Source organism: Gossypium hirsutum, chromosome D05, assembly GCF_007990345.1.
Source record: "Gossypium hirsutum isolate 1008001.06 chromosome D05, Gossypium_hirsutum_v2.1, whole genome shotgun sequence".
Lineage (NCBI taxonomy): Eukaryota > Viridiplantae > Streptophyta > Magnoliopsida > Malvales > Malvaceae > Gossypium > Gossypium hirsutum.
In genome coordinates, this window is record NC_053441.1 from 4,874,759 (window position 1) to 4,891,243 (window position 16,485).

The window sequence follows — 16,485 nt, forward strand, 5'->3', positions numbered from 1 at the left end:
GATATATTAGGCAAAGAAACTAAATTAGCTTAATCTAACGAGTAGCAACAATGTCGATTGAGTCTTAACTTGATTGGCATGAGTATTGTTGTCAATATAAAAGAACGTGAGTTTGAGTGCACTGAAATATATCATTCTTCTGTTTATAGATTGAGGAAGAACTATGAGTAGTTTTATTTTAAAAAGAGCAGATATGATCAGAAACTATCATGATATTATTCAAAAAAAAATCATAAAATGAGTTTGTTTTCTTTGTTTTCTTCATTTTCAAGATATTAAATAAAAAAAGTTAATTTAAGATTGCTTACTTCCTTCTCATTCAAAAAATATATGTTTTTCATGTATGATTGTGCTGGTGATATTTTCCTATTATAATAATATTTTAAGTACTATATAATTTTCATTGTTTATAAGTTGTTTTACGTGAATTTAGACGCGTTTGAATATTTGTGTCATATTAAAAAAAAAATTGTAACATCATGTTTAATTTATTTATTTTTCATGTTGTCCTTGTGTTTTACAGTTATGTTTAATATTATGTTTTCTAATTCTTTTAATATTATGTTTATGTCGTTTAATCATGTTATGTATAAAATTGTTGTCGGACAATAATTCTCAAAATTGTGTCATGCATATCGTGCTTCAATGAAGATGCAAAATTGGAGGGCACAAAATTTCATTTTTGCGGCTTCATGCATGTTGATAGGAATGGGAAAGCCATTGCTCATGAACTAGCCAATATTGAGCGGAAGGAAATGTCCATTCAAATATGGATAAAATTTAAGTATTTCTCATGTTCATTTTAGGATTCATAAATATTAATATTATTAAAATTTATAGATGCCCCTCTCAATAATGTTGTCTTGGGAAATAAAGTTGCTCTACTGAAAAAATTATATATAATTAATCATAAAAAGGGGTATATCTGATTAGTATCATCTCAAGGTACAAAACCATGCATGATAGGGTATTTAGCAGAGAGTTGTTCTGCAAAACATACTACTGATTTAGTAAAATGACTATAAGCTACTAAAGCAAACAGGCACCAGTCACCTACAAATCCAAAATCCATGCACCTGCTTTCACATTGTAGTAATCTCCTAAACATGTATACTACTTGCTTTCAGTAATGGGGAGGTACACACCCTCTGCAGCCAGCCATACATTATCAGCACGCTTTTCTCTAACGCCACAAACCTACACCATAACGTGAAATGGTTTAACATACTAACAAATAATAATGACCAGCTCATTTACCATTAGCCGAGACTCATGTCTAGCAAGCAATAAAAGTAGGCTTTTACACTCAATGATGAGTTAACTAGCAAGCATCAAATATTAGTATTGTAAAATATGATGGAAGATGAATATGTTCCTTAGAATGGAATTTAAAATCAAGAAAAACACTTATTGATATATTTCCATTCTCACCTCTTGCTGTCCACCAGCTATTCTGGCGTATTTCTTGTCGTGACTATGCAGGTAACCGCCAGTGTCAATATGTTGAAGCCGAATCCTTTGATCTTGCTTCCAAGTCTTTCCACTTCCCTCAATCAAGAGCCTGATAGGATCCTCCCAACGATGAAGCATTAGCAGGAAAAAAACAAAAACAGGGAAGTTAAATTAAGAAAAGAAAAATATATGCCTCACCTCCAATAATCGCCGGTATCTGATTCTGATTCTCCTCCAAAGCAACTGACCTACAACCAACACCAAAAGGGTAAAACACTATCTGTAAGTCTGAATGATGATAAGAGACCTAGAAGTTATGATTGGCTGTTGAAACATGTGAAAAATACCTCGAGGTTTCCGGATATTGGGGATGCATGCAAGTGGCTATGCAGCCATTTTCGGGTCCTCATGTGTTGCAACCTAATAATTGCCCCATCGGGGATGGTGTCTCCTTGTTTAGCAGATGTATCGGGTGGAGGCCTAACTATCTGCAAAGCATAGTCCCAAATGTAATCGGATGATGAAACACTCATCGCATCATTAAACCAGAAATTGACTGAAAAATAAAAGCAATTAAAAATTACCAAACCTGAATTCAACTTTCAAAACGATTTCAAACTTTAACAAGAAAGAATTGTAGAAATGAAACAAAGGCACTAGCCAATTGGAATACCGTTTAGAAAACTTTTCATGTTCTTCAACCATACACGATAATATAATTGCATGGTTAACTAGGGATTGAAACAATTTACAAACAAGCATGTTTACTATAAGCTTGGAAAAGTTCATTGATCCACTATATTAACCATCAACAGAAAATCTGATTGCAGCATGTAGATAAACAACAACACAAACATTAGCAGAACAAAAATTCAACTTTCAGAAACTACTGCGGAAGATCAAGCAGGCAAGATAAAGAGGGAGTACCCAGTAGCTGTTGGAGTCATCTACATTAGGAAAGCCGGTGACAGATTGCTGTCCACTTCCAGAACCATACGGCACCTCGTGTGAATGAAGCCTAAATTTTGTTTTCTCGTGCATCAGCTTTAAAACCGTCCCATAAGTAACCTGTTTCATTCATTCAATTTAACTAATTTATGAAACAAGGAACAAGGAAAATTTTTTAAATAAGTTAAAAAGGATTTTTGAAACCTGGACGTTTTGGGAGGAGGAGGAGGAGGCGGCGGAGGCGGAGGCGGAGGTGGAGGAAGGAGAACCTTGATCGAAATCGAAAGTGAGGAAGAGGAAGAGAGCAAGACCAAAGAACCCCATCGCCATCAAGAACAGCAATCCGATGAACCAATTATGTTGCCAAAATGGATAATCGACCTTCAGATCCTTCCTCAAATGTTCTCTTTGCTCAGCTTTGCTCGGACCACTACTTGTTGCAGACGACGAAGACGGTTTCCTACGAGAGACGGCTTGCGACCCCGACGACGCCACGGTGGAGGAAATTTGTGTCAGGTTCAACGGAAAATTAACTTCTTTGTCTTGTAAAATGGCATTTTAAAGGATCTGGCTGGGAAAGATGGGATCATATGCTCTTGGAGGAAGGGGGAAGAACACTATGGAGTTGGAAATTTTCTTTAACGGGTGACACGTTTGAGTGACATGATTTTCTCCAATAGGAACGTGACATTTGGAACAGTGATGACGTGGAGGGTTATGGGTGGGTGGAATTGGTTGTTAAGTGAACCCCTTTTCGGGTCGAAATCGGGTCCTCTAGGAAACCTCCAAGAGAAAACGATTTCTTTTTATATTTATTTCTCTACTTCAGTGAACCTTAGCTTCGGGCTCTATTTGGGTTTGGGCTTTGCTTTTCAACAATAAAATTGTGAAACTCCAAATCGACGAATCTTTGTCCCAAACTCAATTTTACAAACATATAACGTTAAGAGCAAGCCAAGTCAGAAGAATATAACGTTAGAATCCAATCTACTAAAGGGTACATTCTGTTAAAATGGCAAGTTATTCAATTTTTCTGACGCATATTGTGTTGAAGTGTCGAGATACAACCAAATGGGACATATTTTAAGTCACCTACCCACACAGCCTCACTTCAACTCCCAAGTGTATGGCCCCAAATTGAAAGCGATCAAAGTTTACACCACAAACAAAGTCGTCTCCCTATAAAGCTTTTCTTGTTTTTCTGCGATTTTTACTGAAGAGGTTAATTGAGAGCAAGAACAATGGCAGGAACAGGGGTGTTTGCTGAGCTAGTTGATGGAGATGGTGTGTTCAAGTATTACTCATCTGGGGAGTGGAAAAAGTCATCTTCAGGGAAGTCGGTGCCAATCATCAATCCATCCACTAGACAGCCTCACTTCAAAGTCCAAGGTGATATAACGATTGTGTTTCACTTTTTCCTCACTTCTTACTTCATTGATGATCGCTTCAAAGTCGACGCTATGGCATGAACATGATCGTTACATATCTTCAATTTTTTTTTCTTTCTACTTGATTTGGAACAGCGTGTACGCAGGAAGAAGTAAACAAGTTGATTGAGGAAGCTAAAACAGCTCAAAAGTCATGGGCTAAAACTCCACTTTGGAAAAGAGCGGAGTTGCTTCACAAAGCAGCAGCTCTCTTGAAAGAGCACAAGGTTCCCATTGCAGAGTGCCTTGTCAAAGAGATTGCAAAACCAGCAAAGGATGCAGCGACTGAAGTGAGTTCAAATCACCTTTGAATTGTTGGTTTCTTTAGCATGCTGTAACTATTTTGGTGGTATACCTTTTGATTTAAATAGGCGGTAAGGTCTGGAGATTTGGTGTCATACTGTGCTGAAGAAGGGGTCAGGGTACTTGGTGAAGGGAAATTTATGGTATCTGATAGTTTTCCGGGAAATGAGAGGACCAAATACTGCCTCACTGCAAAGGTAATTTGTTTCAGATCATGTATACGCCCACCGTTTTCAGGTTCCACATTTTGACCAAGTGTTGCTTTCATGATAATGAAACTGTCATGATTTCCTTTTTCTTGCTGGCCTATTTTGGTTGAGGACTGAATGCTTCAATTCCATATTTCTTATTTGGGACATGCAGATACCTCTAGGGGTCATTTTAGCTATTCCGCCCTTCAACTATCCCGTCAATCTTGCTGTTTCAAAAATTGCTCCTGCGCTCATTGCTGGAAATTCTATTGTGCTCAAGCCTCCAACCCAGGTTGGATATAACCCTTGCTGATTCATATAAATCTTCTTTTCATTGCAAAATTAATAGTCAAGTACGCATTTCGTATACCATAAACCATGCCTCTCAGTTATAACTGAATAATGGGACAAGTTTTTCTGGAAACTACTTCCAGGGTGCTGTAGCTGCACTTCACATGGTACACTGCTTTCATTTAGCTGGTTTCCCCAAAGGTCTGATTAGTTGTGTTACTGGAAGAGGTTCGGAGATTGGTGACTTCCTTACAATGCACCCCATGGTCAACTGTATTAGGTATTATCTTAATTACCTTGAGATGATGTCCTCCCTAGATATCATTTATTGCCTTTCATCTTGATTGAATATTATAATTTGCCAACAACAGCATTCTGGAACTGCATATGCTCGTGATAGGAAACAAAGTAATGATCTTGTGGAACTGTATCTGCATTGTCCTGATGTTCTGATTTGTGGATTAAATATATTCTGTTGTTGGTAGTTGAGCACCCTTTCTAGTCGCAAACTAATATAGATACAGATCCAAGTTCCTTTTATTCGCATGTTAATTTTGTCTACCATCATGCATGCATGCCTACTCAGCTTCACTGGTGGAGACACTGGAATTGCAATTTCAAAGAAAGCAGGCATGATACCTCTTCAGATGGAACTGGGTGGAAAGGATGCTTGTATCATACTCGATGATGCAGATTTAGATTTAGCAGCGGCTAACATTGTGAAAGGAGGCTTTTCTTACAGGTGAGAGAAATCATTATATTAGTCCTTCCATTTTGACTTTAGGTCGAGTATGGTTGCAATTAGCATGATGTGTTGATATTGAACAATTTCCTTTGTCATTTATCAGTGGTCAAAGGTGCACAGCCGTGAAGGTCGTGTTGGTCATGGAATCTGTGGCTAATGCTCTTGTAGAGAAAGTTAAAGCTAAAGTTGCAAAATTGACTGTGGGGCTACCAGAAGATGATTCTGACATCACTCCGGTTGTTACGGAATCCTCTGCTAACTTCATTGAAGGATTAGTCGTGGATGCCAAACAGAAAGGAGCTACATTTTGCCAAGAGTACAGGAGGGAGGGCAACCTTATATGGCCATTATTATTAGATAATGTTCGTCCTGATATGAGAATAGCATGGGAGGAGCCATTTGGTCCCGTTTTGCCTGTCATAAGGATTACTTCAGTTGAAGAAGGAATTCATCATTGTAATGCTAGCAACTTTGGCCTGCAGGTATAATTCTTAAACCATATTTTAAATGCATACACTTTCACTTAAAGTTGTTTAAGACTTGAGAAGTCAAATACATACTTGGGGGTTGATTGGAATTGCAGGGTTGTGTCTTTACAAGAGATATAAGCAAAGCAATTCTGATCAGCGACGCAATGGAGACTGGTACAGTTCAGATCAATTCTGCTCCGGCACGTGGACCCGATCATTTTCCTTTCCAGGTGATTTTATTTTATGATCATTTGTTCCTCTCTGATGCATTTGCTTTCCCAACTCTAAAAGTTTATTTCTATGGCATCTTAACCACCTAGCGATTAACAACTTAATCGTTGAGTTTGTGGCAGGGTCTCAAGGATAGTGGCATTGGATCTCAAGGAATCACCAACAGTATCAATATGATGACAAAGATCAAGACCACCGTAATTAACTTACCAACACCTTCCTACACAATGGGTTGATATGAAAAATTTTCATAAATTCGACCAATGAAATAATGCACTAGCTTGTAAAGTCAACCAACATTATGAGCTCATGTGCTTGTTGTCTGTAGGAAATGAAATGCGTAGTAAGACTATAACTTGCATCAGTTGAAATCTTCCAACTTCCAACTTTGTTAATCCACCTCCTTTTTCTCTATTATTTTCTTTCGATTTGCAGTTCTGCATAATTTATTATTTTTCCCTATTTGTTTCTGGTAATCAGAATTATACTTGCAAAATCTATAATTCAAACATAGAAAAACCAAACCTTTTTTCATTGCCTCTTCTTTGTATTTTTTTTTACCATGGAACCTATCACAAGGAAGTTGAGCCTTTTTGAGAAGTATTTTGGAACGTGCTCCTCTCTTTGGTGTATTCGTCATTGTAATCCGATTCACTTACATTGTTACTATCAGCGGTGAATCCTGCAATCTCAGTGACTTCTGCTTTGTCTCGTTGCCACATAATCTCAACCCCATCATCCTTAACACCAAAGCTTCCGCTATCGTTGGAAATGACACTGCTCCCTGATTTAATCCGCATCTCCATCTCTATACCACAGAAGATTGGATTAAGATTGTCCATTTCTATTCTTCAATCTTCAAAGATTTGATATTTGAAGGTTATCTCCTCGCCTCTCTCTGCATAGAGACTACTCTTGGACAGGAAGTTTTCAAAAAGGTTGGAGTGGAGGACTTAATTGTAATTTTCAATAAAGCGACCAAACCTTTGGTTATTAAAGGAGAAGGTCACAAATACTAATTGACTTCATATTCTCTGGCGGAGCCGGCCTCGACATATCAGCTTAACCATTTGATTTTGCATCAGAAATTGCTCGAACCTTGAAATCTGAAGGGTTTGCAGTGCTCCACACCAAGGTTAATGATACATATAGTTTTAATTCTTTTCTTGATTTATTCAATTCTTGTAAATTAGTTAAAGTGTTTGAGATTGGTGGCTTCAATCCATCAATGCCTTATATTAGAGAAATTGTATTGAAAAAAGAGAATGAAATTCTTAACCATGGGTATAGGAAGATGCTCGACGGTGATTCTGATAATAAGTGCTTTATTTAAAGGTCATAACAGCAAAGTCGTTGATTGAGGAAGAACCCTTGAAGCCATGGATTACCTTAAAAAGAAATATTAAGAACGCAAAGTATTCGCCATCAATGGTAGATATAAGTTTCATATGTTGATGTTGGGAATAGGAGTTATAGTTCTAGTATTGGAAGTTGGTTTATGAAACAATATCCCAAACAAAATAAAACCTTTCAGGTCTGTGAGGCTGATAAAGTTTTTCATAAACAATATGAATGAATAAGATGTTACATTGTTCGTCATTTGTGGCATAGGTTAGGAGTAGACCTGATTATGGGTTAAATCGGGCCAATGCAAAATTTAAGACTTGTTTTCAAGGTCTTGGGTTTGGCTTAGCTCGAAAAATGACCTAAAATTCTACCTCAAACCCAACTCAGATTAAAAATATTAAGCTCGAGCTCGATCTAGCTTGTTCATATTAAACTTTTTTAATTTGTTTTTTTATATAAAAACAATTTAAAAAATATAATACATCAAATACGCTAAAAAATTAATATAAATGTTTCCCAACAAATTGAAAATACATTAAACAAAGTTCCTTAAATAACACTAAAATAATTACAACTTAGCAAGCAAATCCCTTTAAATAAAACAAGGCTTATACAATATCCAAACAATACCAACAAAAATATTAGCAATATAATAGCGAAATGACAACAAAATAGCAACAAAATAGTTGATTTGGGTTGGCCAAGTTTGCCAATAAACTCTTACCCAAGGCTTGGTCCATTTAAAAAATGAGTCTTATTTTTGTCTAAACTCTTTTTCGGGCCTATATTTTCGTCCAAACCCTCTCACATCTTGAGTGAGCCTTCAAGTTTGGACGGGTAACTCAACCCATGATCAGGACTAGTTAGGAATAAGACATTGTCGTTTGAGATTACTTGCAATCCTAAACAAGAAAAGGTGAATGAATTAAAACGCGACCGCATAACTTGGAGAAATCATCGTGATATTGTGACTTTCCATGCATGCTTTGTAACGACCTGATAGTCATGGTTGTCGAAAAGTGCATTTTCGGGGTTTTGTTTTCGTAAAATGGACTCGTAAATATTTTGTGTAGTTAATTAGGTTTTGGTTAGGTGAATTTGCATGAATTAAGAGTAATTAGGTAAAATGACTAAATTGCATAAATGGTGAAAGTTGAATTATAGATTAAAGAAAAAACTAAAAGGACTAAAGAAGTAATTATGACGTTTTCTTTAGATGAGGCGGCATAAGAATGAAATATCCTAAATTTTAAGTTAATATATATATTTACCTTAATAATTATATTATATTATATTATATTAAAACAAATAAATAGATAAAAGAAATAGAAAAAGAAACAGAGATGGAAACGAAAGCAGAAAGGGAAAGAAAGAAAAAGAAAAAGAAAAAGAGAAAGAAAGAAAGAAAGGAGAAATTAGGGTTTTAAAGTTCAAAGCTCAATTGGTGAGTCAATTTAGTCTTTTTTCTTGTAATTTTTATGTTTTTAGAATTCCGATATTAAATACTACCCGGCCCATGTCAAAATTTTAGAAATTATTGAGTTTTTTAAGTGTTGTTTATATTGAATAATTTTAGTATTAGGATTAAATTGATAGATTTTTAAGTTCGAAATAAAAAAAGGATTGAATTGTAGAATAAATTATAACTTTTGTGTAATAGGGACTAAATTGTGAAAAAAATCAAATTTTAGGAATTTAAGTGAAATTAGGGAGTTAAATTTAGTTTAAAGTAGAATTTGAATGAAGATATATAATTAAATGTAAAAAAAATAGTCTTGATTTAGGGACTAAATTGAAATTTAGACAAATATGGAATAAAAATTGAATTATTAATTATGAAATTGAATTGTGTTGTATTGATGATTTTTTTAATTGTTTTAATTCCGTAGCTAACGCCGTACTAGAACCCTCGACTGAAAAGGGAAAAGATAAAGTTGACGAGGAATAGCTCGGGATTTCTAATTTGTATTTCTATAATCCGAATTTAGTTGTTAATTGTTATAATTTAATTTAATGTATATGGTAAGTGTTGAGGTGAGAATTATTGTGTTTTGCAATTGAAATGGATTGATTTAGTATGTGATGAATTTATTGAATTTATATTGATTGAATTGGTATATATATTGAATATATTGATTATTTGTATTGAAATGAATATTGGTTGTATTTGAAAAGTGAATTGGAACCCTATTAACTGTATCGGGCTGAGTCTGATATAGATGGCATGCCATAAGATTGGAAGAGTTCAGGGATTTCTTCGACTTTGAGTCGATGAGACACTGGGTGTCAATTTACTACTTTGGATTAATTCGATGAGGCACTGGGTGCCAATTTACTTCGGTTTAGCCGATGAGACACTGGGTTTCATATTATTATTATCCGATGAGGCAGTGAGTGCCAAACTGGTGTGTTTGGTTAGATTCATGTATCCGTCCGAGTCCAAGTCGTGTAAATAGGGGTAATTAATTGAAATGACACTATGATTGATATTAGATGATATTGTATGCGAAATGAAAATGGGGCAGTGAATTGAAATATGGATTGAAACATATGATTTGCGTATTCATGAATTGGATATGGAATGAACAATATTGATGTTTAAATGATATGTGTATCATATTGTGAAAAACTATTTTATAGCAAATTATGAGAATTGAGTATGGTATGAATGATGTATTTATGAATTGAATATTGAATGACTATTGTCATTGTATGAATAAATGTGGTTTTTAATATTCATGTAACACCTCAAACCCGGTCTAAATGTTATGACCGAATCTGGCGATGTCACATTGTAACACCTCTTACCCGTATTCGACGCCAAAATAGGGTACGAGGCATTACTAGAAAACATACATTTGCATACGTATTAAACCGAGTTACAAAATTTCATCCGAATTAAAACTTTTAAATTATTAACGTGCTTTTATAATTCTTTACAACATATGCTCGAAATATTATATTCATAACAAATAGGCCTACGAGACCCGATATTTACTCATATAATTCAAAGTTTCATTTCCATTTCATTCAGTTCACAATTTCTCATGTTCACAATTCAAATCAATTTCTCAATCCAATATATATATTTCAATCATCCAATAATATAATTCAAGTTACACGAACTTACTAGGCTAAATTGCAGAAATACCAAAATTTAGGGACATTTTAGTAATTTTTTATTTTCCTCGAATTTCCACCCAATCTTGATATAAATTAATATTTCATTCAATTTATTAATTTAAATAACAAAACAATTTATTTAATGCATTTTGATCACTTTTTGACATTTTTACCAATTTACCCTTAAAATATTACTTTTATTCAATTTAGCCATTGAACCTAAAACATGCAAATTGGTCATTTTTAATGAGAACTCATGCTAGTTGAATAATCATTTATTTTCTTCCTTCCCCTCTCCATTCCACATCCTTGATGTATAATATGCTTATATGTAACATTATCTATAATTCCACCATTTATTTATATATTAATTCAAAGCTGTCCACTTAAGTTATAGTCACTAAATTATTTATATCTTGAGCTACAGAACTTCAAATTAAGATCCGGTAAATTCATATGAAACTTGACTCACATATCTTTTTACCATAAGATTTTTAGAATTTTTTGTTTAGCCAATAAGTACAATTTATTCTTTAAAGTTTCTCATGTTTCACTGTTTGACAGTTCCGATCCCTCTTCATTAAAAATTAATTATTTATTTGTACAGAATTTGGATAATGTTTCTATTTGTTTCTATTGAAAATAGACTCATTCATAATTTTAAACATATAAATTTAAGCCTCTAATTATTTTTATTCATTTTTTTATGATTTTCCAAAGTCAGAACAGGGGAACCCAAATTCATTTTGACCTTGTCTCACAAAATTTATTATATATCATGATTTACAATTCCATTACTCACACCGTTTCTTCTATGAGAAACTAGACTTAATAATATTTAATTCCATATTTTTTTCATCCTCTAATTCGATTTCCACAATTTATGGTGATTTTTCAAAGTTAACCTACTGCTGCTGTCCAAAACTGTTTTAGTGCAAGATGATGATTACTAAGTTTATAACTCTCTAATTCCCTTTCTCTATAATATTTCCCATCATTTTCACTTATTTCCCTTCACTAATATATCAAGAAATAAGACTTTATTTAAGAAAACTCTACTATAACGTCATTTCCTTGCTTTTTCAACAATAACAAACTTAAAAATATATTGAAATCTTGATGTTCTTACCTTGTGCTATTGAAATCAATCTTTAACTTGATTTTCTCTCTCCTCCAGCTTCTATTTATTGAATCTAACTTGGCATTCTAGCTCCCCACTATCTCCTTATTAATATTCTCTCTTGGAAGCTATGGAAATTCTTTTGATTTCTGGGTGAAAATAGTGAATTTTTGGTGAAAGGACCAAATTGTAAAGAAAGTAAAACTTTCTTTCTTCTCTTCTCTTATAACGTTGGCTGCATGGAAAGATGATAAAATTTTTCATCATCTTTCCTCCCTTTTATATTAATCATTTAATAATAAAATAATACTAAAAATCTTAATAAAATATTAATTAAATAGCATTTATCTAATTAATTAATTAAAAATATCACAAACATCATCATTACCTTCTAGAATTCTCTCTCTCTATTATTTGACCATTTGCACTTTATAATCTTTTGAAATTCCATCCTTGAGTCATCACTTAATTTGGTAAAATTACAATTTAGTCCCTCTAAAATTTTTACCTTTTCAATTTGGTCCTAATTCATCCATTTTCCTTAGTTTCTAGATTATTCCACCATTAAAATATTTACACTATTGGTCCTTCAACTTTTTCGTTTTCACACTTAGGCAACAAAACTTTTTTCACTTTTGCAATTTAATCATTTATTGAATTAATATGTCATAATATATTTTCCAATGTTGACATAACTCAATATTACCCTTTTTATCACTTTATTTCCTTATTTTACTATATCAAGGATATTATATTACTTTCTTACTGTAGTAATTTTCAGGGTATTACAATTCAATTGTGCTTATAATTAAAATGTGCATATTATATTATTTTGTCTTCAAATATTCAGATTATAGAAATACCACTGAGTTTTACTCAGTGTACGGTTTGTTTTTCGTGCGCAGGTTAGGTACTTAATTTTGATCGCTAAAGCAGCATCGAACAACGATCTCGATCTCAAATGCAGTGATGTTTATCCTTTTGAAATGTGTTGGCATGTACCTAGGGTGTCTAATTAATAGTTATTTTGTGGATTGAATGTAAATAATGTTAATATTGATTTGGTATATATATACATGCGTTTGTGTTTGAAGTTTTATTTTGGCATGCTAATTTGGTGTTTAAGTGCTCATAAGCTAAGCAAAATGAATTAAATTAGATATGTTTATAATTTGGACTTGAATGATATTTTGATGATATAATTTGATGATATAATCATGGTACCAATGAGGGTACATTGGTTAGGCACCTAGGATGATTGTTTTGACATGTTTTGGATGTGTTTGATTGTGTTTTAAATTGGTAAAATGAATTATTTTTGAGTTGCTTATTGTCCAAACTTGCAGGGAATGGTAAACTTGTTGTTTAAGGTACATTTTGAGTCCACACAGCTAGACACATGGGCGTGTGACTGGACTGTGTGAGACATACGGCTAGTACACGGTTGTGTGAACACTGCAGCTTTGAAATTTTTTATTATTTTTCGAAAAATTCTCTAAGTTTTCGAATTAGTCCCGACTTGTTTCTAACACGTAATTTGGGCCTTGAGAACTCGAATAAGGGACAATATGTATGAGTTTGATTGGTTTTGACCTGAATATTATATGATATGAAATGCATTAAAATTATGTATGTTTGATCGGTAATGCTTCAAAATCCTATTTTGGTTACGGATGTGGGTTAGGGATGTTAAAATGCTCGTCATGTCATCGTCGTCACATTCGCTTGAGGTTTCGTCGCTTGTCTTCACGTCGCGACGTCGCCTCTGTTTTACCTCTTATTCGGTAAATCGTCTGATGGGTGTCGAATCCACCAATATAAACCTACGCCTTAGTTCGCAAATTATGCAGTATAGGGAGTAGGGTCGATCCCTCAGAGACTAGTTTACTGCAAATTGTTCCTCTCTTGACCAGATTTTTGTCGGGGCAGCTGTCGTGCCCAAGACGTTCGGGGGGATAAAAATCTGAAAACCTGAAATTAACAGAAAAATAATGTCAAAAGTAAAAGTTGAAAACAGAATAATAAAAACCGTGAAATAAATATTAAGAAAAATTAATTAGAATGAGCTCAGCTTTAGACACGAATTTTCCTCGTCTTTGAACCGATCCTCGAAATTGGATGAACTCATCTTTTCCAATAAGCTAGTTATAGCTACCAAGGACGCTTCGGACACCAACTCTTCCTTGTGTAAATTAGTTATGGAACGTCCAATAACTAACTCTTACCGATCGAACAACCACGAAACGTTCGTGATTTAGAACTCCGGCAGCTTTGCGTTCTAGAAGAGCCTAGCTCGAACCAGTGCCCTCAACCGCGTGGGGCATTCAAATCCGGTTACTACTTCCCTTGACGGAACCAAACAGCTATCTCCACTTGGCACGCCAATGTGTTCACAGAAAACCGATTAGAAACATTCCTTTCGGAATTCCAACTGTACGTCTAATCACACTAAATCAAACGACGTCTTTTTTGACTTAGTGTTGATCTGACTTTATGAGCTGACAAAATCATACTCTTAATCCGGAGAAGTAATAAGTACTGGAATTTTAGGAGTTAAATGGGCTCGGGTTAGTAACTCACGGGTTTTGACGAGGTTAATTTCGGCCTAAAGCTGAAAATGGGTTTAGTTGGCTAAGGTTTGGGACATGTTGGTATTTGATAAATTAATTAAGGTAAATGGGTGAAAAGGTGGGTGATGTGATTGAGTATGAGAGTTGGAATATATTAAAGTAGGGTGGTTGAAAAAAGGAATTTGAAAAAGGTGTTGTAATTGGAAAGTAGTAAAAGCTGGAAGTTTTTAGGAATTAAAAGTTAAAGAAACTAAAGACAATAAATAAATTTGTGAAAAGTTGAAAATAAAGGTGAAATGGATGGTAGGCTACTAGAACTAATGAAAATTGAAGGAAAGCAAGCTAAGAAATAACAAAGGCTACGTGAGAAAGGAGATAATTGAAAGATAAAAGCTAAATATTTTTTGATTGATGAAATGATGAACAATACAAGCACTATTTATACTAGAGGATTTACTAAATTAGGAACCAACTAGTCATAGGAAATTAAGGAAAAAAAATATTCCATGACAAAAATATCCCAAAATAATCTCCCCCACTAAATCAACAAAATTTTCAGCTAATTAAAATAGGAAAATTTCTACTTTGGCCCTCCTTCTTTGCTTCTTTCTTTAATTTGGCCCTCCTTCTTTGCTTCTTTCTTTAATTTGGCCCAATTGTTCTATTTTTCTTCTATTTAGCCCCCAAATTGCATTTTTGCACAAAATTCAATAAATATGGCAAAGTTAGTGGTGCATTCTCATAAATTAACCAATTTAATTACATAAAATATGTAACTTTAGCATTTAATCATCGTCGAACGTCTTCCTAAATACCTACAAAACGTCTAATAAATGCAAGACACACCCCTACATGTAAATTTACTTTTGAGAGTGTTTAAGTGGATTAAGAAAATATCATGTATTTTTAATTGATATTTAAATTTTTTAAAATTAAATGAATAAAAAACATGATATTTTAATAATAAATAATGTTTTTAACTATTTTTATTGTAAATTTTTCTACCATAAGTTTATTAAATAATGTTTTTTTTGAAGAAAAAAGTTTGTTAATTAATAATAATACATGCATACTATGTATATGTATAAAATTGCAAGGCATCGGGGTTGATTGATAATTGTTTGATTGCCTTTTCAAGGAGGGTGAGCGTAATATTGATTTTCAAAAATGTCTTAAAAATGTTTTCTAGAGCTGTGATTTAAGGTTTTAAGTGTTTAATATTTTTATTAAAAAAGTGATTTTTGGTTGAAAAATAAAATATCGATTTTAAATATGTATGTTCTTAATAAAATTTAAAAGAATAGGTATATAATTAGATTCGAATTTAGGTCAATTAAAATAATAAAATATTAAATTTACCAATTAGGAGTAAACAATTATTAAATAACTAAGGCCCCGCAATCATCTTTTTCATGCCAATTATGTGAAATGTCTTCTATAACGAAAGGATAGTTCATTCAATTACGTTAAATTTGATCGCTCTCTTCCCGAGGAACATACCTATAAGGCACAAGTCATAATTGATCTCAGTCGCTTGGACATCATTGGGACCCAACGTCGTGCTAAAAGCCGTTGGAAATCTAGCTCCGTGATAGCAGGCCAAAGCAAACACAACCGAGAAAAATAAAGCTAGATGAACCAAAGAATTGACTGCGCAAGAGCGAGCATGCACCATCGGTATAAAAAACTTGTACTTACAAAAGGCGTAAATAGTCGGCAAAGGCAAGACCTATAGTATTATTATTAATTCTTTAATTACTGCAAATTCAGTTCTTCTCAAAATTGATATTGGACAAATTAATTTTCCTAAAAATTAGGTAATTTGATTCCTACCAATTTTGAAAGTAAATAATTAAAGACAATTAATCATAACATTAATATTTCTTATATGTTCAGCTTAATTTTATTTGATATAATAATAAATTAAGCCATCAATGTTTAAATATTCTATCAATTTAGTCTTAATTCTAAAATTATTATATGAAAAAAAATTGTATATCTCAAAAACTTAGAAAAGTTCTAAAAGAATATAAAAAACTTTAGCCTAAAAAATACATATAAAAACAAATAAAATGTGCAAATTTTTTATGGCTAATTTTATTATTATAAAATGACAAAAATATTAATACTGTGATTAATTATCTTTAGATATTCACTGTCAAAATTGTTTGGGATTATATTATTCTGAATTTTTTTTTTAAAATAGAACAATTTATTTAATATTGAAATCAAAGTTTTTAAAATTAGACTGTTGATCAAATCTTTAG

The 16,485-nt window shown here is 33.2% G+C and overlaps 2 protein-coding genes and 1 pseudogene across 3 annotated transcripts; 2 read left to right on the forward strand and 1 right to left on the reverse strand.

Annotated features, from left to right (window-relative positions):
• Window positions 1–903: 903 nt before the first annotated feature.
• Window positions 904–3,301, reverse strand: LOC107906839 (stromal cell-derived factor 2-like protein). Its single transcript, XM_016833967.2, has 6 exons — window positions 2,605–3,301; window positions 2,380–2,520; window positions 1,800–1,940; window positions 1,651–1,700; window positions 1,432–1,561; window positions 904–1,197 (listed from the first exon to the last, which is right to left on the reverse strand). Exons 1-6 carry the CDS (start codon window positions 2,728–2,730, stop codon window positions 1,114–1,116), a joined length of 672 nt encoding a protein of 223 aa, XP_016689456.1. The 5' UTR covers window positions 2,731–3,301; the 3' UTR covers window positions 904–1,113.
• A 101-nt stretch (window positions 3,302–3,402) lies between these two features.
• Window positions 3,403–6,472, forward strand: LOC107906840 (NADP-dependent glyceraldehyde-3-phosphate dehydrogenase). Of its 2 annotated transcripts, none has more exons than XM_041093234.1 (9): window positions 3,403–3,789; window positions 3,924–4,117; window positions 4,199–4,327; window positions 4,494–4,613; window positions 4,756–4,892; window positions 5,199–5,354; window positions 5,461–5,839; window positions 5,941–6,057; window positions 6,181–6,472. In XM_041093234.1, exons 1-9 carry the CDS (start codon window positions 3,642–3,644, stop codon window positions 6,292–6,294), a joined length of 1,494 nt encoding a protein of 497 aa, XP_040949168.1. In that variant the 5' UTR covers window positions 3,403–3,641; the 3' UTR covers window positions 6,295–6,472. The 2 variants fall into 2 exon arrangements, with proteins under 2 accessions (XP_040949168.1, XP_040949169.1); XM_041093235.1 differs by having other exon boundaries at window positions 3,513–3,789; window positions 3,935–4,117.
• On the forward strand, window positions 6,395–7,634 carry LOC107902805 (uncharacterized; annotated as a pseudogene).
• Window positions 7,635–16,485: the final 8,851 nt, after the last annotated feature.

What these genes read in the sequence shown, in the direction of transcription:
- LOC107906840 (XM_041093234.1), top strand. Translation starts at nt 3,642, where the DNA reads ATGGCAGGAACAGGGGTGTTTGCTGAGCTAGTTGATGGAGATGGTGTG. An exon ending in CAAAGGATGCAGCGACTGAA is followed by an intron (nt 4,118 to 4,198) that starts GTGAGTTCAAAT and finishes TGATTTAAATAG; the next exon opens with GCGGTAAGGTCTGGAGATTT. An exon ending in AAAGGAGGCTTTTCTTACAG is followed by an intron (nt 5,355 to 5,460) that starts GTGAGAGAAATC and finishes GTCATTTATCAG; the next exon opens with TGGTCAAAGGTGCACAGCCG.
- LOC107906839 (XM_016833967.2), bottom strand. Translation starts at nt 2,730, where the DNA reads ATGGCGATGGGGTTCTTTGGTCTTGCTCTCTTCCTCTTCCTCACTTTC. An exon ending in CCTCCTCCCAAAACGTCCAG is followed by an intron (nt 2,521 to 2,604) that starts GTTTCAAAAATC and finishes TGAATGAAACAG; the next exon opens with GTTACTTATGGGACGGTTTT. An exon ending in TAGCTGGTGGACAGCAAGAG is followed by an intron (nt 1,198 to 1,431) that starts GTGAGAATGGAA and finishes GTTATGGTGTAG; the next exon opens with GTTTGTGGCGTTAGAGAAAA.